The following is a 21,395-nucleotide window of genomic DNA, read 5'->3' as shown; positions in this document are numbered from 1 at the left end:
ACCATTTGAACATCGTGCCGATGGTGCCATGTTTAACACAGGAGTAAGTCTTAGGCAGTTACTAATGGCAAAATGTCTACAGGCCTGATCATATTCATCTTGACTTCACTGAAGATAAATAAGACAAATGAGACATTCCCTAACTAGCAAAGATTAAGTTAGTCTTAACTAGGAATTATGGATTTGGACTAAAGTCACTAGAACTAAGGGTCTATAACCTCCTGAGGTAAACAGTATTCAAAGTGCAAATCTGTCTTGTGTGTCATCACCATACTGATCATCTTGGAAGACATTCTTTGTAGGGTGACTTGACAAATCAGAACCTCGAGAAGCATTTCTTCCACAGTCATTTGATACTCCTAAAGATACTCATTCCTCCTAAAGATACTCGGAAGCCACAATGCAATGAAAACAATAATTGCTTATTTAGCGGAAATAGAAATTATTCACTACAGAATAAATATTACCATGTGACTGCTTTGTACCTAGCACTGTACCAGGTGCTTTAAATGTGAGTCGAGAGGACATAGTTTCTGCTTAGTAGATTTATACCCACAAATATAATACAGGGACATCCTTAAGAAAGGACATCTCCCGGGGCGCCTGGGTGGCGCAGTCGGTTAAGCGTCCGACTTCAGCCAGGTCACGATCTCGCGGTCCGTGAGTTCGAGCCCCGCGTCAGGCTCTGGGCTGATGGCTCGGAGCCTGGAGTCTGTTTCCGATTCTGTGTCTCCCTCTCTCTCTGCCCCTCCCCCGTTCATGCTCTGTCTCTCTCTGTCCCAAAAATAAATAAAAAACGTTGAAAAAAAAATTAAAAAAAAAAAAAAAAAAGAAAGGACATCTCCCTTATTGGTGAAAAGATATCAGTGATAAGGTTCATACTGTCATTTTATTCCTTTTTTAATCCAGTGCACCTTGATATTTGTGTACCTTGGGAGAGAGAAGTTGCAAGTGAATGTGTATAGTGCTTTAGGCTGGATTTGGATCAAAGGAGTTTTTATGGATAAAGATTTGACTGAGGACACTCTTACCCCTTGATTGGCACAGGTGCCCAGAGCAACAGTTGAGTCAGAAAAGTTCCTGGAATTGTTGGGCTGGGGAGGGGGGGTGGCCCATGTAATCTTCCGAAACCTGGATCCAGCCACTGGCTCAGTTATTTCAGGGTTTTCCTGCTTCTGCTATTATATAATGAAGTGCTCTTCTTCAAATTCTCACTTCCCCTGCCCCCTTGCACTCTTCAAATTACTGCTGAAGCAGCTGGAGCCAGGGCTGCTGCAGCCTTGAAAGCCTGCCAGGGCAGCTGCTGTTGGAGTGTGAGCAACACAGCAGTAAGATTCTAATTTGATCATCTACCTCCCTTTGCACTAAAAAAGGGTGAGCGGTTCTCTCCCCCATATATAGAGTGGTTTTGATACTGTATAGAAGATGGAGGGTAGTCTAGCTCCATAAAATATTTTAAAATATAGATATCTCCTAGGAGTAGAGCAGTGAACTAGCATAGGGACCCCAGTCTCCTCTACCACTGTTTTGCTGGGCAACCCTCCTTTTCATTTTAACCTTCTTTAAAAAGAAACTAATACCAGTACTTCCCTATCACAAAAGGAGGCACAAAGAGTTAAATAAAACTCTGCTCTCTAATTTTTGTTTTTTAGTGGCTTCTTGCCATTACTGGCAAAGAAATGCTTTGTTGGGTGGTATAGAAAATGAATCCTAGGGGCTGGAAAGCCAGAAGTCATTAAAGAAGTAAATAGAGCAGGAATAACCCAAACAAATATATGCATATGATCGGTTATCATGATGCATGCCATGTGATTACCATCATCAGTGGCTCTGACTCAGAAATTTTCTGACACTGGCAATGACTATGACCTCAATTCTGCCCTCACTGGTGGAAACTAACGCAAGCACACTGTTGCTGATAAGTCTCTCTGGAATCTGAGCCACAGCCTATCCTTGTGCCCTATGTCTGAACAATCCCGATCCCATTTATGGAGGCAAGAGCACACATCCTGAGGGCTAAGAAAGCCTATTCAGAATTTGGGTCTTTGTGCTAAGGACTGGTTTCCCACCATATTTGGGACCTAATGTTTTTGGAGATTTATCTAAGAAACAGCTTACACAGATGGTCCCTGACTTACAGTGCTTTGACTTATGATTTTTCAACTTTATGATGGTGTGAAAGTGGTACACACTCAGTAGAAATCATACTTCAGATTTTGAATTTTGATCTTTTCCTGGCCTAGCAACATGTGGTATGATCCTCTCTTCTGATTCTGGACAGGTTCGGTGAGGCTCAGCTTCCAGTCAGCCATGTAGTTGTGAGGGCAAACGACCCATAACACCATTCTATACCCATATACAACCTTTCTGGTTTTCAACTTCAGTACAGTATTCAAATTGTATGAGATATTCAACATTCTATTAGAAAAGAAGCTTCTTTTATAGTATTAGATGATTAGATGATTTTGCCCAACTGTAGGCTGATGTAAGTGTTCTGAGCACATTTAATGTAGGCTAGGCTAAGCTATGGTGTTTGGTAGGTTAGACATATTAAATGCATTTTTGACCTCTGATATTTTCAAGTTATAATGGGTTTATCGGGATGTAACTAATGATTAATTCATTTTCCCATTTGTATTTGTCAAAGGCAAATATGAATCTGCCAATTAGAGAATCTAATTGTAAAGAGGCATCGGAGTCACCACACAAAAGCAGTTAAACCTGTTGGCTTTAACCAGTCCATGAAAATTAAATGTAAAGGATAAGTGTTAAAGTCCTATTTGGCTTGCTATAATAAAAATAAAAATAGCTTATTTCCTTTATGGACTCCTATTTAGATATTAGAGATAGCCTTCAAGGTGCTTGGGAGAGACAGAAAAGCAAACAGCTTTATTATTGTGCTAAATGTTGTACCAGAGGTATGCACCAGGTGATAAGATGAAGGAAAGACAGAGCACCTGGGAAGATTTGAAAGTGAGTGGAAGGAGACCAGGACACCTATCTGGTGTCTGGCTGGGCAGGTGGTGGCGAGAAGAGAGGAGACTTCAGCTGAGACTGGGTATAAATTATTCTGTGGGTAGTTGCTTTTGAAGAGTCAGCACTGTCTCTAGGATGTCACAACAGGGCTTCAAAAATTAAAACATCCTGATTCTGGGGCACTTAAGCTGTTTTAAGGCTGGGTGAATTGGTAGTGAAGTAAGAGACAATTAGAGGTAGCTGTATTGGCTGTATCACACACACACACACACACACACACACACACACGTCCACTTATAATTCTTCATCAGAGTTGTATCCTCCAAGTCACAAACACATTGCTTTCCTACCTCATCTTTGAATATAGCAAGGCTAAAATTCCAAAAGCAGATTACAAGAAAAGAATCTGAAAAATTGAGAGAGATCTTGCTTCACATAAGAATGTCTACTCAACTGATATAAATATGGATAAACATGTCTCACTCTTGACTCTGTTGGATTTTGGGAAACCATCTTGGATGAGTTAATAGGATGGAACTCTCCTAAAACTGATGTTTCTGTGGAAGTTGCACATTTAGCTCTTCCTTTAGGATCAATACTCATTGGAAAATATGCCATTTTTGCCATTTTGCCCTCAACCATGATTTCTCAGTCTCAGGACTACTGATAATTTGGGCTGGATAATTCCTTGCTACGCGTGGTGTAGAGGCTGCTTTTAGGCAATAGGCCTGAGCAATGGAAACTTGAGCAAGGCAAAAAGGCCCATGGCAAGCACCAAGCTTAATTCAAACAGACCCATTAAGACATAGCCCCTAACTGGCCAATGGGCTACTTACCACCAGGCACAGTTCCTAAGAATTACCAAAAAAGGGAAAATTCCGTATGTCCCCATACACCCTTACCCTGTCCTAGAGCTAAAGCCCCTCACCTTGGCCTCATTGCAGACAGTCTTCCTTTGTTGTTTGACCTGCAGCTCCCTTGTGGTGTATTCAATATACTTCTATCTTCTTTGTTCTGCCTTGGATGAATTCTTTCACCACCCAGCAGGTACCCCCACCTGATCAGGACACCCCATGGGGGGCTGTCATTCTACGCATTGTAAGATGTTCAGCAGCATCTCTGGATGCCAACAGCACAGTCTCCCAGTGACAACCAACAGTGTCTATAAATATTGCAAATGTACTTTGCGGGGTAAGGAACCCTGACTGCTCCAAACTAAAGCATACCTCTAAGAGGACAAAATCTCTTTGGGCCTAAGTTTGGCATTCATACAAACAATGAACTATAAATCCAGGCATAGATTTCATCCATGTGGCCTTCATAATACAAAAAAAAAATCAAATGTGACTAAATTTTCACCTTTAAATTTATTGCCTTGGCAATAAAGTCTATATTACATAAAGGAAGGAATAATAGACTGAGTATTAGGAGAACTTGTTTCTAGTTTGGATTCTGCCACTAACTAGTTTCGTGACCACAGATAAACTACTGAATGTCTCTGGCCCTTCCTTGTGTTTTCATTTGGAAATCAAGGTGCCTGGGTAAATTTTCCAGTTCTAGATACAAAGACTATAAGATCAGAATTTGATGCCGCCTCAATAGTTGATACCATGGAATAGAAAAAGAAAACTCTTTGTCCCGGTGTGATTCTTTATGTTAAGCCTCCTAAGAGCATTTATCTCCAACTCCTTGAACACTAAAGACATGTACCTGCAATTTGATTCTTCTGTAAGTCCAGAGAAACCTTTGGAGTAGTAAGTGGCTAAAAACTTATCGCCTGACCCCTATGTGTGATGATGGCTGCATTTAACAGCAATAGGATGGCCATAGAGATCAATGTGGTGCATGGGGAAGACATTCTTCTTATTATGCAAGCTGTTATTAGATATCTAGGACTTCAAATGATATGGTAACAACTAGAAAAAAAATCTAAACCCTATCCTGTACTCATAAAAGACCAAAATCCTGAGCTACATCAGTAAATCTTGGATCCTACAATTTTGTGTGGGTACTGGGGTATGTTTAAAGTCATGACAGAAAGAAGTAATATTTTGATTACCTTTGTAAACACAGGAGCTGCAATGATAGGTTTTCCATCCAATCCTTGTAGATAGTTGGTAGGGCTCTGACACTATTAGAAGGGAACCAACAAAAGATTCATCGTCACTATGATTACTACCTAGATAATGATAGAACAAACCTACAGAATTTGATGTATACAATTAATGTAAAACCAAAAAACTGACTTTTTCTAAATCTATGAATCAGAGACTTCAAATTTTATATTGAATTGATTGTATTCTTTCTAGGTCATGGTGGTTGGAAATATGTGCTGCCCATCCCCACCTCTTCAACATATAGAACAATGTAATTAGTCCTAAACCCCTGAGGAAGTTCCATAAAACCTGAGTCTCCCCAGATCATAGCTGGATTAGAACTAAAATGTAACCTGTCTGCATTACTAAATGGGTTAAATAAGAAACTGTTTAATTTTTTTAAGTTGTAGATCAATATGTTTACTTACACATAAATATATCAAAAACATGTTACAAATATGTTTAGATTAGTATGATTTCATATTGTTAAAATATTATATATATTCATATACATGCATAGAAAATGTCTAGAACTATATGCTAGAAATTATTGGCAGAGTTACCTCTGAGGAGTGGGGGCATGGAGGTAGTACTTTGACCAAGGTTTTTATTGAATATACTGTACCTTTACAATGTTTTTATTGAATATCTGTATCTTTTCAATGTTTTTATAATAAACAATCATCATCATCATTATCATCAACTTGAAGGATGAGAGCATTTAATGCTTTCTAAAAAATCATTTCATACTTGTTCTATCTTAGAAAGTAGAATTATTTGCAGCTCCATGAAACTGAGTTTCATGATATAGTGTCCTGCCTGGGCCACTGTGAGAGCTGGCAGCTCTTTGTATATGTAATCAATGCCCTTCATTAAGCTGGAATATCAGACTAATTTATAAAGAGTTTTTTTTTTTCTGTGAAATTTGCCTATGAAGCTAGAGAATATGTTCCCAAAACAATATCAAGTGCTGATATCCTACATCAGAGGTACGAAGCGATTATCATGACCATGGAAGCATGTTGCCAAAGTCATTATGAAGTTGCAACAGAGGAGAACACAATCATGCCTTGCAAGATAGGCATGGTCACAGTGCCTGCCCATAAGTCCATGGCACTTGTGTTTCACTTGGACTCTTGTACCTGTTGGATGGTTGACACACTGGGCTGGGCCACCACATGCTGGGCTTGGGGTGCTGCTGAAGGAATGGTTGCAGAAGTAGTGGGAGTAGATGATACTTCTTTTGGCTTCTGGATTCTGAGAAATGATTAAAATATAGATTTTAAAACAGACCTATCACTGTGAAAATTCTTTCAGAAAAGCTAGTAATGTCATCATTTCTTACAGTTAGATATAATAAAAATCTTTGTTTAACAGTATTCCACAAAAACACTTCTTTTCTACATAATTTGATAGACAATGCAAGCAGGAAGATGATAAAATGCCACTCCTGTCCTTGAGTTAGTTATTCTTAGCTGGGGACTCAAGTATATTCATAACTAACTGAGATTCAAGACAAGTGCTATGACAGAGCATGTGCAGAAGATAATTTTTTTGAGATTTTTGTTGTTGTTGTCCTCTGTGTTTTCCCTCCCCCTTCCATTCCAAGTAAGAGGCCAGGCTTTATAAACCTTTGATTCTGGAATTTTGGCGTGGCAGAAAGCAGAAATAGCCTGAGTCAACAAGCTCTTCAAGTTTACATAAATTAAATTAAAGAGCTTATTTGAAGGGCAAGAAGTATTCATGAGAAGACTGTGGAGGGGAGATTATTTTAGTCTTGCTGTGGAAAGGGGGAAGTCTGAGGATATTGCCAGAGAGCCTGACAAGAGGGAGAACCAGAGTCCAGAGGGGAGGGCAACCCCTCTGGTTAAAGGGATCCCACTCTTACTAAAGATATCAGTACCCAAGCATGTCAGAAAGCAAACAAATGCTGGACTTGAAAGGATCTTGAGGTCTGGGACATAGGCCTCCCTCCCATATCCTGTAGGGATAGATGACCAATGACAATATGGGCTTCCCTTTTGTCCAGATGTTACTTCTCTCTGCCTTATCTCTAAAATGGCGAAATAAAGGGCACCTGGGTGTCTCAGTTGATTAAGCCTCTGACTCTTGGTTTTGGCTCAGGTCATGATCTCAGGTTCATGAGATTGAGCCCTGAGTAGGACTCCATGCTGGGGCTGGATATGGAGCCTGCTTAAGATTCTCTCTCTCCCTCTCTCTCTCTCTCTCTCTCTCTCTCTCTCTCTTTCTCTCTCTCTCTCTGTCTCTTTCATTCTCTCTCACTCCCTCTGCCCCTCCCCTGCTCACACACTCTCTGTCTCTAAAATAAATTAAAAAAAGGGGGGAAATAATAATTCTTACTTCAGAGGGTTTTTGTAAGAATTAAATAAGGTAATTCATGTAAGGCACTTAGAAAAGTGTTTAATGTCAAATACTATGTGTCTATGTCTATATCTATCATCTTTGTACAGCCATGGAGGGAGAAACAGATGCCCAATAATGACTGATTGAACTTTTTTTTCCAGCCAGGAAGGATGGGGTCGCAGAAGCAGAATTATGTAGTGATACATAGGCTATCAGTGTCCCCTAAGCATCTGTTTTCTTCTTCTACAATAATAGAATTCCTTATTTCTTTACATGGCTATTCCAAATAAAGACTGAATTTCCAAACGTTCATTAAGCCACATGTGGCCACATGACTACTCTTTGGTTATAGGATATGAAGGATAGTGATGTATGTGATCTAAGAGAGATGACCTTAAAAGGGAGGGGGCAGGGAATGCCTTTTACTCCTTCCAATCTGAGACTAAGATAAGGCTACTCCTCAGAATGAGATGAAGTTGGAAACCAACTGGAACCCAGTGAAATGTGGAGCCATTCTATCAGCCAAATCCATATGTTTATGTAAATGGGAAATAAATATCTGTCTTATTGAAGTTACTGTTATTCTTACACAGAAATGTAAGCTAAATCCTAACTACTAAAAGTAGATTTAAAGAAAATAATCAAATGAGATATTCCTTGCTTATTTAAATTTGTATATCAAAATTCTTCCCTATTAGCCTTGTATACCATGTTATGAGAGCCTTGAGGAAGAAGTGATGAATGTGCAATGGAGGAGGAGTTTATGAGTGAACTTAACTGGGTCTTGAAGGGTACATAGGAGTTTTCTAGGCAGAGGAGACAGGGCATTCCTAGCAAAGTGAACAGCTTGAACAAAGGGGTGAAAATAAACTGTACATTGTTTGAGTGAAATGAGAGCAATATGAATAGCCTGAGGTGACAGAATGGAGGAGGAGGGGGCAGGAAAGCCTGGTTGATACTCTACTGAATCAGGCTTTGTATGTCATGTTAAATTTTTTTTTAATATTGTTCATTTTGTGCTTGGTTTTATTTTCCCATAGATAATTTTTTTTAATGTTTATTTATTTTTGAGACAGAGAGAGACAGAGCATGAACAGGGGAGGGTCAGAGAGAGAGGGAGACACAGAATCCGAAGCAGGCTCCAGGCTCCGAGCTGTCAGCACAGAGCCCGACGCGGGGCTCGAACTCACGGACCATGAGATCATGACCTGAGACGAAGTCAGACGCTTAACCGACTGAGCCACCCAGGCACCCCCATGATAATTTTTTGTTAGTCAAGAAAGTGATACGATCAGAATTATCTTTTAGAGAATAACTGGTTGTAGTTTGGAGACCATAAAAGAAAGAAAAGGGCTGGAGCAACTGTAATGAGGTAACTGGCATAAAGAGTCAGGAAAGAAGGAGGAATTGAACCACAAGAACGAAAAGGAAGACAGTTAAAGGAGAGAAATCATTCAATCTGGTTATGAATTGTCATATCTACACAAAAGCTAAAAGCAAAGTATTATTCCAAGGTAAGCACACACAAAGGATTTCAAAGAATAAGGCATGATTTCTAAGGTCAGAAATGTCGTTAAGGAACTTCCCCTCTGTAGGGGAGGACAGAATTTACAAACATAGTTAACAACTGTAACCAGCCTTCCAAATGTCACCCTTCGTTTCGAGTAATCTCAGGGAATGGCTGTTGCATCTGTTTTCAGGTCCCATGCCTTCTGCCCAAAGCTTCCTCTGCCTAAAAATGCTCTTTCCTTCCTTGTTTGGGGGTGTCCACCAACTGTTATTTTAAGACTCAGCTGAAGGTCACCAACTCTGTGAAGTCTTTCCTGATCTCTCTTTCCATCCCCAATGAATTAATAGTCCTTTGTGCCAAGTCCTAACAATCCTGCCCATGGTTATATCATAGTCTATTATACTTTATTACCCTACTGTCTATATGCTTGGTATACATCTCTTGCTATATTTACCATGTATTTCTCTTTAGTACACAGTGAGCTTCTTAAAGGTAGGAAGCATCTGGTTTTTCTTATTACCCATTATGTCTAATAAAGTCCTTGGTGTAGAGTAGGTGCTTAGTTGATAGTTGGGGAAAGTAAAGAATGGATGGATGTAACTTTGTTCAGGACTCAGTATAATTGTTTAGCAAAAAGGTTATGACTTACTCAGATCACTCACTTGTATAAATTAGGATAACCAGGTTTTGTGTCCTTGTGAATACTATTATTTAGTCAGAAAACATGAATTTTTTGAAGTGTTGCACTATTTGTTTTTTACTCTGTAGATATAAGTACAATGATATTTCATAGGTGATATCTCATTTTTAAAATATTGGGAATATTAAAATTCATCTACTAGGCAAGATTTAAAGCTCTCAAAATCTACCCAATATATATTTTTGGAGGTAATATCCTGGAGCCACCCTCTTCAAGTTCTACTAAACCAATTAGTAGCTTTCTCAGAATCTGAGAAAGCTATAAGATAGAAAATAGCTAAAGCTATAAGATAGAAAATTAGAATTACCGATTCATCTCTTCCTTGTTAGGGTCCCCTTCTGAGTCAGAAGAAGAAACCCCTGGAAAAGTAAAAACAAGACATGAAATGTTTAAGATGATAATTTCTTAAACTAGTTCCTAGGCATTTGAAGACCTATAGGATTTTAGACCTAGAAAAGAACTCAGGGATTTCCTACACTAACACCCAATTTTATAGATGAGAAACAGACCCTAAGTAGTTGAAGGACTTGCTCAAGGTCACATGGCTAGTTAGTGACAGAGTTCAAATTAACTGGTCCAAATGCCAAGTGCTCTTGTGTATTAAACACCTGCTGATGTCTTTAACAGAGCAGACGTTTTATGCTGTCTGTAAATCCTCTTGCTCTTGGCCTACACGGATTAAATAAAAGGAGGGATTACACTGGATTCTAAACATTGTAGGTGTAGGTGGATACTCTTCCGTCCACCCCTAATATTAACAAGGCATACTTCATTTGGGAGTGGGGGTGTTTGAAGTTCTGTTGCCACAAATTAAAAAAATCAGTAGTCCAATCTCAGCACTGTTAGCAAAGCTTTGATCTCAGATTTCCTTTTCAAGATAGTGAATTCCAGTAAGATATAACTGAGCTAAATCTGGAGGTATTTATTGTATTCCAAAAATTTGAGGATAAAAACATACAACACATTTCTACCATGCATTATTCATTTTTATCATTATTCATGCATCTATTCAATAAATGTTTATCAAATATCCACTATGTACTTGGTACTACATAAAGTATTACAGATATAAAAAAGAATGAGACAGTCCCAGTTTTACAATCTGGTTGGTGAATGAGCACTTACACCAAAATAATACAATGTTTAAGTGTTAAAACCAAGGCATACATAAGGTATTATAGATGATAAAAGTGCTAAAGAATGGTCCTCAGAAAAAACCCAGAGATGAGATAAAATGGAACAAAAATTTGGTAGATATATAAAGAAGACAAATTTATTTCTCCCCTAAAATTAGTCATGTAAGTTTGGCGTGGACGTAAATGCTTCTCTAATGCTCCCAAATGGTCTTCCTGCTTCTACCCTTGACTCTCTGAGGAATATTCTCAACGAGGAACCAGAGTGATTCCATTAAAAGCTAAGTCAGATTATGTCACATTTCTGCTCAGAATCCTCTACAGCTTCCCATCTCCCTCAAAGTAAAAGCCAAAGGCCTTATAATGACCTACAAAGGCCTATACAATCTTCTCACCTGCCTCCTCCCACCTCTACCCATCTGGAACTTCTGACTTCATCTGTTACTTTCTTCTATGTTTCCTCCATTTTGGCCATATTGGCTCATCTCTATATCTATACACAGACTCACTCCCTCCTCAGGGTTAGTGTACTTATTGATTTCTCTGCCTAGAGTGGTTTTCCCTTGACTATCCTTGTGGTTCACTCCCTCATTTCCCCCAGGTCTTCACTCATATGTCATCTGGTTAGTGAGGTCTTCCCTGACCACCCTATCTGTAGAGCTGAAGCCTACACACACACACACACACACACACACACACACACACACACCCATATACACACAGACATACCCATACACATACCCATGCATGTGTGTATTCACACAAATATACATATGCATACTTCCTATCTTCGTGCTTTCTGTTTTTTCCATAGGGCTTATATATACTGTGAGATACAGAAAATATATCTGTTGGTCTCTGCTCCCAGTTCTCAGCATGGAGCTGCTAACACTTGTAATTTCCTAAGTTATGAGCATTTCTTGTTCTAATATCTGTCTTTGACCCCCACAGGGATCCTAAAGTCTTATAAATTCCTAAGTGATTAGAGTGCAAGAGCATTTTTTGTTCTAATGAGGTGACTCTGGATGGCTCCTAAATGGGGGCTGGTCACCAGAAAGACTAAGCCATGATTAGAAGCTTGGAATTTTCATCCCTGCCCCCCATCCTCCTGAGGAGGAAGAGGGCAGGAAATGGAGATAATAATTGATCATGCCTACATGGAGAAGCCTCCATAAAAATTCCAGTGGTACAAAGAGCTTCCAGGTTGGCAAATACATCCACACTGGGAGAGTGACACACCCCAACTCTATAGGGACAGAAGCTCGTGCACTCTGGACCTTCTCAGACCCCACCCTTTGTATCTCTTCATCTGGCTGTTCATTGTATCCTTTCTCATATCCTTTAATAGACTGGTGAATGAAAGTGTTCCCCTGAATTCTATAAGCCACTCTAGCAAATTAATTGAACCCAAGGAGGGGATTGTGGAAACCTCTGATTTGTAATCAAATGAGACAGAAGTTGTGAGTAGCCTGGGGACCTCATACTTGTAACTGGCATCTGAAGTGAGGTAGGAGTAATCTTGTAGGACTAAGCTCTTAACCTGTTGAATCTGACACTATATCCAGGTAAATGGTGTTAGAACTGAGTTAAATTGTAGGACACTTAACCCCGCACACTACACACATGTTGGAATTTATTATCAGAACAATTTCATAAACATATCATATTACATACTTTATTCATTTATCTCATCTATTTTTTTGTCTCTTCCACTAGAGTGTAAATTCCATCCATCCAAGAACCGTTGTCTATTTGGTTCACTACTATTGTCCCCACTGCCTAGAAGAGTGTGTGGTACGGTAGGCCCTCGATAACTATTTATTATAAATATATGTCTTACTAGTAAGGGCCATACTCTAAGAGCATTTTGTTTTACCTTCTATATAAATCTCAGCAGAGGTTGAATCTGTCCCATAGATGTTAGAAGCAAAGCAGGAATAGCGTCCTGTGTCTTCCTCAAAGGCTTCAGCAATGGTCAGTGAATGCAGATTTCCTGCCTGGGCGATATGAATGTCTGGCGAATTTTCAAGCTCCTTGCCTTCACAGTACCACCTGTGAGGAAGGGAATATTACACATGACTGAAGTGTGAAATTGCATAGATGCTTCAGATGTTCCCTAAGAAGAAAACTGCGACAATTTAGAATCAGAACATTAAATGGTATTTAGAAAATGGCTCCTATTAAGAATTACACAACTGAGAGAAGATGGATTAGAAAGCAAATATAGCCAACCACAAGGAGCAGAGTCTTTGATGTGGAGCTTGGCTTCTCCTAAAAAGATGTATAGCTTTCTATACTATGCATTAAGTAAGTGCTACTTTGTTTATTTGGAGAGAATCTAAGATACTAAAAGATCATGACATTGGCATGTCTGAGTGGCTCAGTTGGTTAAGCATCTGACTCTTGATTTCAGTTCAGGTCATGATCTCATAGTTAGTGAGTTCGAGCCTCATGTTGGGCTCTATGTTGACAGCACAGAGCCTGCTTCAAATTCTTTTTCTCTCCTCGCCCCACCCCATCCCTCCTCTGTTTCTGCACGCGCTCTCTCTCAGAATAAATAAATAAACATTAAAAAAATTAAAAACAAATAAACAAAAATTTTTAAAAAGTTCATGAGGTTGAGTGTACTCATTCCCTACTATGAAATTGCATCTAAATTAGCTAAATGAAAATTATTTAGTTCAGTTACTTGAATCATCGGAGTAAAGAGGATGGGTCACATTCTTCAGTAGTGGTCCAATTTTGACAAATGACCTAAGTAAGTTTTTATAGGTTATGATATTTTATTTTGATTCTATATATTTGAAGTTAGAAATTTTTATTATAGTTTTTTTGGCTAAAAGTTTACATAAAATAATACATAAAATAATGTTTAAAATGTGGAGGTACATAGTAAGAGAAAAAGACATCAAAACTACACAAATAGGTAGGCCTGAGTGGTGCAGTCAGTTGAGTGTCCGACTCTTGATTTGGGGTCAGGTCATGATCCCAGGGTTGTAGGATCAAGCCCTGCGTTAGGCTCTGTGCTGTTTGTGATTCTCTCTGTCTCCCTCTGCCCCTCTCCCCTGTTCTCACTTTCTCTCTTTAAAATTAAAAAAAAAAAACACAACTACACAGAAATACAATATCTCATGTAACACGTTGGCAAAAGTCTAAACGTTTGATGACTCATCCATTGTTAGGAACGTAAAATGGTGCAGCCCTTATGAAATCAATACAGCAATATCTGCCAAAATTACAGATGCATTTATCTTTTGACCCAACAATCCCACTTGTGGGAATCTATCATACAGATACACTTGCATGCATACAAAATGACAAACATTCAGGTTACTAATTTAAATAGTGAAAGATTGGGGCACCTGAGTGGTTCAGTCAGTTAAGCATCTGACTCTTGGTTTCAGCTCAGGTCATGATCTCACGGTTTGTGAGCTCGAGCCTCACACTGGGCTCCACAATGACAGTGTGGAGTCTGCTTGGGATTCTCTGTCTCCCTCTCTCTCTACCCCTTCCCTGCTTGCTCTCTCTCTCTTTCAAAATAAATAAACATTTAAAAAAATTGTGAAAAGAGCGCCTGGGTGGCTCAGTCGGTTGAGTGTCCAACTTCAGCTCAGGTCATGATCTTGTGGTTTGTGAGTTAGAGCCCCGCGTTGGGCTCTGTGCTGACAGTTCAGAGCCTGGAGCCTGCTTCGGATTCTGTGTCTTCCTCTCTCGCTGCCTCTCCCCCACTCACGCTCTGTCTCTCTCCTTCAAAAATAAATAAACATTAAAAAAAATTTTTTTTAATTGTGAAAGATTGGAAACCATCTAAGTGTCCATCCTCACACTTAGGAGACTCACGAAATAAACTATGGTACAGCCACATAATGGAACACTATGCAGCTGTAGAAAGAGTTGGAGAAAGATCACTATGCATTGATATGGAAAGAATTCCAAGATATATAGTTAAAATTTTAACAAGAAGCTACAGAATAGTGAATATGGAGTGTTTATGTAAAAAATGTGGGTTGTTATGGGTTGAATTATTTTCCCCCAAAGGCTGTGTTGAAGTCCTAAGCACCAGTATTTGGGAAAATGACCTTATTTGCAAATAGAGTCTTTGCAGACATAATCAAGTTACAATGAAATTACTAGGTTAGGAAGTAATCTAGCATGAAGGAGGTTCTTTAAGAAGAGGAAAACCCTATGAGAAGGCAGAGACACACAGAGAGAATGGCATGTGATGGCAGAGGCAGGGATTGGTATGATGCAGCTGCAGGTCAAGGAATGCCAGGGATTGACAGCCACCTCCATAAGCTGGAAGAGACAAGAAAGGACTCTGCCCAGAGTCTCAAAGAGAGCATGGCCCTGGTGACACTTTGGTTTTGGACTTCTAACCTCTAGAACTGTGAGAGTTTATTTCATCCAGTTTGTGGAACTTTGTTACAGTGGCCCGAGGAAACTAACACAGGGGGCAAAAATAAGATGTAGTCATGTTGTTTGCATTTACATAAAGAAAACTGGAAAGATTGAAATGAAAATCTAAAGTGGTTCCCTATTGAGAATGAGGGGAAATAAGGTGGATGAAGACAGATAGGAGTGAGATATCTCAGTGTACCCCTTTTTATATTGTTTTCATTTTTTGAAATAATTATTAATTAACATCATAATAAAAAGTAGTTAGGTGGAGAGGTGTTACCATTATTCAGAAATTAAAGGAGTCCAAGCAATTGCTAATCTAGACTGTAATTCTAACCATTCAGTGTTTTAATCCCTCCCTCCAACCATGAATAAAGCAATTCCAAATCAAATTTGCCCATTCAACTACTTCTCAACAGTCAAGATTTTCTCTACTCTTCCATAAATATGTCATATTTACCTCAACATTCAAGTCTCTGCTCATGTTTTCCTATCTGAGATTCTCTTTTTCTGCTTTTCAGCTACTGCACATATACCTCATCTCTCAGTTTGGCTCAGATATCACCTCCTTTACAGAAAACGTTTTACCATTGATTCTCAATGATTGTTATTTTTTCTAACTTCACTTAAAAAAACCTGTACTATGTCATGCAAGGCTTGATTATACACTGTCTTTTATTATTCTCTATTCTGGGGATTTGTCTTGTCCCACAAATGTCACTGGATTGGCAATTCTTTGAAGGTAAGTACAGTGCTTTATATGCTCTTGCAGCATGCACAGAGAATATAAAGTTTTCTGTGTTCTCTCCTTTGGCCATCTTATCTCATCCCATAGTTTCAATTAATCACCTCCAATGTGCTTTTCCCAGCTCTGACTTCTAGATACCTTCTCCTGCCACTCTCCCTTCACTATGTTCCAACCACACTGTGTTTTTTTTTTCTACTCTGTGAACATATTAAACTATTCTCCATGTTAGAAATTTTGTTCTTTCTGAAATCCTCTTCCCAAGATCTCTACAAAGATAGGTCCTTCTCATCCATTGAGGCCTCAGCTCAAGTGTTATCTTAACCTTAGAGAGGCCTTTCCTGACCCTCTTCCTAATGTAGCCACCTTAACCTCAGATACTCTATCATGCTATACTATTTTGTTATCTTTACAGTACTTATTATCTGAAACTGTCTTATATACTTGTTCACTTTGCCATTGTTTGCTCCACTGTAAAGTCCATGACAGGACCTTATTAGTCTTATTCACCAATGCCCTGGTGCATGGTAGGTATTCAGAAAATAACTGTTGGATTTGTTGAAAGACCAAATGATGGAAAGGATTGATAGTTAATATTTTATAAGAATTTTATTACTAGCTTCATCAATTCTATGCCAGTTTTTGATCTCTTGTGACAGTAGCAGTATATGTCGTTGCTGAAATGGGTCCATAAATCTCCCAAGCCATCGATCTCAGTAATACCCTGAGGAGCTTGTATGAACTGATCCTCAGAGCATGCGTAGTTTAAATACAAACAGTGAGCATCCAGTCAAACTAGACGTATTAAGCACATGTGTTTATCTTTACTCCCCTCTTGAAATGCCCCTAAAATGAGGATAAAGGAATTTTTAAAAGGTATAAAAGTACAAGAACCAAAAGAATGAGAAGGGAGACAAGAGCAGACCTGAGACCCCACAAATTTCTGGAAGGTGGAAAGCAAATTGAGGAGCCGAGAGAGTTGAAAAATCTGAAAATCAAGTGCCTGTTTGGGGATGTCAATGAAAGAAGCCAATTTTTGCTGCAGAACCCCTACCAAGTTTCAGAATTTGGAAATACAACTTTGGAGTGTGGAAACAGCCTAATAATGGGGAAAAGACACAGAGCTTAAAATAGGGTGACTGATTTCAAGTTTGGGAAATAAGCATTGAGATCCCCATGGCAGGTCACATCCTCTATTCTGAGCAGTAAGGGGATGCCCAGGGGTGACGACTGAGTCACTGGCTGCATAAGCACCTGCTTCATATTGGAACAAGGAGAAGGGATTCTGGAGAGATTTCTCTACAGAGAAACAAATAGGCCTTGTGGCTCAACTGAATGAAACAGAATATTTAGGAGACATTTTACAAATATATTGGAGAATTGAGACAAATTTGTGATAGGACTGCTGAACTAAGCACATAACAACAACAACAACAACAACAACAACAGCAACAACAACAGCAACAACAAGACAGTAATCCACTCCAGCTTCAAAAAAAGAAAAAGGTTGTACAAGCAAGGAGACATCCATTTTACCCTACTTGTATTGTCAGTGAATAATACTTACCTAGTAACAACAAGGTAAACATGAAATATTTTTTAAAAACAACAGTGTGATATGATTATATAGAGACAACGAGGGGGAAAAGGTGCTGGGTTAGTAAAGACCAGACAAGAGTGGTGCAAGCATATTACAGTGGTTCTCAAAGTATAGTTCACTTTCTGCGAGGACAAAGCTACGTTTATATAATACTAAAATATTGTTTGCCTTTTCACTGTGTTGACATTTACACTGATGGTGCAAAAGCCACAGTGAGTAGAATTGCTGGTGCAGGCGCAAGTTAAGGCACTGCCAAAAGTTGACTTGTGGTCACTGTGTTTCTCAGTCCCACACTTGCAGTTAAAAAAAAATTCAGTTTCACTTACAAATGTCCTTGTTGAAGCAGTACAAATCATGCCCTTTATTAAATCTCAACCTTGAGTTTACATCTTTTCAACATTGTAGGTGGCGAAATGGGAAATAGCAGAAAGCATTACTACTGGATATGGAAGAGCACTGGTGTGATTTTTTTGAGTTGAACTGAGCATTAAATGCATGAAACAATAGTTGAACTTGAAACAACTGGCAAATTATGATTATTCAGACCTGGGTATCTGGCAAATGTTTTCTCACAAATGAATGAAATAAGCCTGTTGTTTGCGGTGAAAAGATAACCAATACCCTTGTTGCCAATGAAAAAAAATATTGGAGCTTTCAAGGAAAAATTAAAGTTTTGAAAACTTGTATCTCTCGTCATAAATTTAGGGCTTCCCAATATATAAAGGCTTTTTGATGAAATCAAATGATGATATTAACAGGTGTGTTTTTTTAATATTAGATAATAAAATGTGTCAACATTCAGAAGATCGGCATTACTCATTTTCCAAATTACCAATGCATGGTATTATCTGTTCAAACTTCAGGATGGACAAAGGGTTTTAGTAAAGCGGAGTACAAAAGTTCATTGGTTAAAAAAACCCAAAAAACACCAACACAAAAGTTCACTGGTGTGGTTTCAGATTTCACACTGCAACTATGCTTTAAGAAACTACTGCTAACTGAATTTTGATGTAGTACCAAATAGGAATATCCATGTTACCTGAAAGGCTATTGAAATATTCCTCCTGTTTCCAATCACATATCTCTGTAAGACCAGATTTTAAAAGTTTACTTCAACCCAAACAACATATTACAACAAACTGAATGCAGATGCAAATATGAGACTCTAGCTGTCTTCTATTAAGCCAGACATTAAAGAGATTTGCAAAAAATGAACAACAATGTCACTCTTCTCACTAAAAAATTTTTTGGAAAGTTATTTTTCATAAAATTATTGTGATTTTTTATTTCTGAGAAGGGAATGAGGGGCAGAGAGAGAGGGAGACAGAGGATCCCAAGCAGGCTCTGTGCTGATGCGGGGCTGGATCTCATGACTGTGAAATCATGACCTGAGCCGAAATCAAGAGTTGGACGCTTGACCGACTGAGCCACCCAGGCACCCCTCAAAATTACTTACGTTTACATGTTCATTATTGTTATTTAAAAATGAATAAGAAACAACTATTTAAAAATTTTCTGTTTTATTTCTAATATGATAAATATAGATGTAACTTATAAACACAAAACCTCTTTTGGGCCTCAATAACTTTGAAGATTGTAAAGGGGTCCTGAGAACAAAAAAATTGAAAACTACTGGCATTTAATTTAGAAATCTAGAGGTAAATAAATAGGAAACTGCAAAGCGAGTTGAAATGGTTCTATTCTTTAATATTGTTTGACTTTTTAAGCAATGTACCTGTATTAATTTGACAAAGCAAACAGAAATAACTATTCAAAACAAATAAACAAATATCTTCCCTTATATAAACATTATAAGGTTATCTCATTTCTTTAGTTAATGTTGTTCTTCCTTACCAAAATGAGAGTGGAAACATCTAGAGCAATTGGACAGCCAGAAGTCAATAAGTGAAATGATTCAAATACCCAAACTCCCTGTCAGAAACGTTTTTGTTCTTACTCAGATGGCAGGATAGCTTCAGCCAGTCCCACAGAACAATCAGTAACCGTCACTCTGACTTTAATACCATGACCCACTCAGAAATAATGTGCCGGTCAGGATGCCTTCAAAAAAGTATTAAAATTTACTTGGCTATCCTGAAGACTTCTGAGGGTAAGAAGGAAACACACGATCTTCCAACATCTATCCATGTTAGGGAATGTTTTCACAGAAATGCCCTGCCCAAGGTGCACGTTTTAGAATGCCAAATCCTCATGACACTTACAGGAGGACAGGAGTGCCAGACGTGATTCATGGCTTAACAGAAATGAGTCAGTTATCTGGGAAAATAAGGCAGGTCCAAATGAAAAAGAAGGACCCAGTTTTAAAGCACTAAGCGTAGCTTGCCAGATCTGCTAATTTGGCTAGCTACCAAGCCTCGGAATGAAAACGCTGAAGAGACACGTTTTCAGATTTAACTGGATTTTTGGTTACTGCTGTTAGGTTACTATTTTATCAAAAATATGGCTTGGATAAATGTTATGACTCATTGCTTTAGCACATTAATGACTTTGAAACGTAATTTGCATGTGTTATTCTGACTCACCAGCAATAATGCTCATTAAAAGAATGATTACTCAGAACATTTCTTTAGCCCTGCCCCAGCCCTTCCAATGTCCCTGTCCTACCTCCTATAATTCCCTTTTCATGTTTGTTTCCTTTACTTATAATTATACATTGATTTGTAGGTTTGTTTGTTTAATATTGCTCTCCCTTACTGCTCTACCTTACTATGGTAAACACCATAGGGCAGAGATAGTCATGTTTGTTTTGTTTATCATTTGTTTATCTGGTTCCTAGCACAGTGTATGGCACATCACAGCTATTCCAAAAAAATGTTTGCTGTATGGATGTTAAATGAATAAATTCAAATTAGGATTATTATAGCCTCAAGTCTGTTTTGTTTTCATTTTTCAAGAAGGCTTGGGGGCTAGAAAATAACTTTCTTTGAATTGCCTTAAACCAGCTTTGCCTAACAATGCCTGATCGCTTATGTGAAATGTACAGGGCCTAAAATAGACAATAGGTAGTATGTTTACTTCATGACATCCTCAGCTCTCTCCATGCATCAGAGTGACTCTTCCCTAGACAGACTGCATTGGACTCTGGAATATATGGGACAATAAGATAATTGTAGACGTTTCCTAACAAAACTCCAAGTTTTGTTGGATTTTGTGACACAAACTGATGTTTTGTATGTCCTGTTTGCTACTGAGTTAACAAATTTAAGTGTTTATGACCAATGGCTGTATTTCAGTCATTGGGAGTACAAGGGGAGGATATGTTTATGCTTGAAATTTTATTAAAATTTATTAAGTTCTTCCAGGTGGAAAATTCTTGGTAACTTAAGAAAAACGTAAATAAGCAGTTGATTAACATCAAGATATCAAGACCACTTCTTACCACATAACCAATTTTAATAATAAAAGTGAGGATTGGGGTGCCTGGGTGGCTCAGTTGGCTGGGCGACCAACTTTGGCTCAGGTCATGATCTCGCAGTTCCTGAGTTCAAGCCCCACGTCAGGCTCTGTGCAGACAGCTCAGAGCCTGGAGCCTGCTTCAGATTCTGTGTCTCCCTCTCTCTATGCCCCTCCCCTGCTCATGCTCTATCTCTCTCTCTCTCTCTCTCAGAAATAAATAAATATTTAAAAAATTAGAAAAAATAAAAGTGAGGATTAATAAAGTGAAAATGAACACAAACCCTAAAATAATTTTTTAAAGGACATTACTTTGGACAGGGCTGACTAGAGACTTTTTATTGTCTGCTTCTAGAATTCTTACCTTTTCTTTCTCTCATAGTACTTATTACTACATTACTATACAATTTACTTATTTATTGAATTTACTGTTTATCGTCTATATCCCTCATGTCAAGT

The 21,395-nt window shown here is 38.5% G+C and overlaps 1 protein-coding gene across 1 annotated transcript in view; it reads right to left on the bottom strand.

Annotated features, from left to right (window-relative positions):
• MYPN (myopalladin) overlaps positions 1 to 21,395 on the bottom strand; it is an 88,386-nt gene that overhangs the window by 43,692 nt on the left and 23,299 nt on the right. Inside the window, exons 3-6 of the mRNA XM_049645127.1 lie at positions 12,656 to 12,831; positions 9,954 to 10,005; positions 6,215 to 6,329; positions 5,036 to 5,107 (exon numbers count right to left, since the gene is read on the bottom strand). Of these exons, the coding sequence (XP_049501084.1) occupies positions 5,036 to 5,107; positions 6,215 to 6,329; positions 9,954 to 10,005; positions 12,656 to 12,831 (415 nt within the window). The remainder of the gene's footprint in view (positions 1 to 5,035; positions 5,108 to 6,214; positions 6,330 to 9,953; positions 10,006 to 12,655; positions 12,832 to 21,395) is intronic.

Source organism: Panthera uncia, chromosome D2 (genome assembly GCF_023721935.1).
Source record: "Panthera uncia isolate 11264 chromosome D2, Puncia_PCG_1.0, whole genome shotgun sequence".
Lineage (NCBI taxonomy): Eukaryota > Metazoa > Chordata > Mammalia > Carnivora > Felidae > Panthera > Panthera uncia.
The sequence above is the reverse complement of the archived record's forward strand: the minus strand, read 5'-3'. Positions and strand labels throughout refer to the sequence as shown.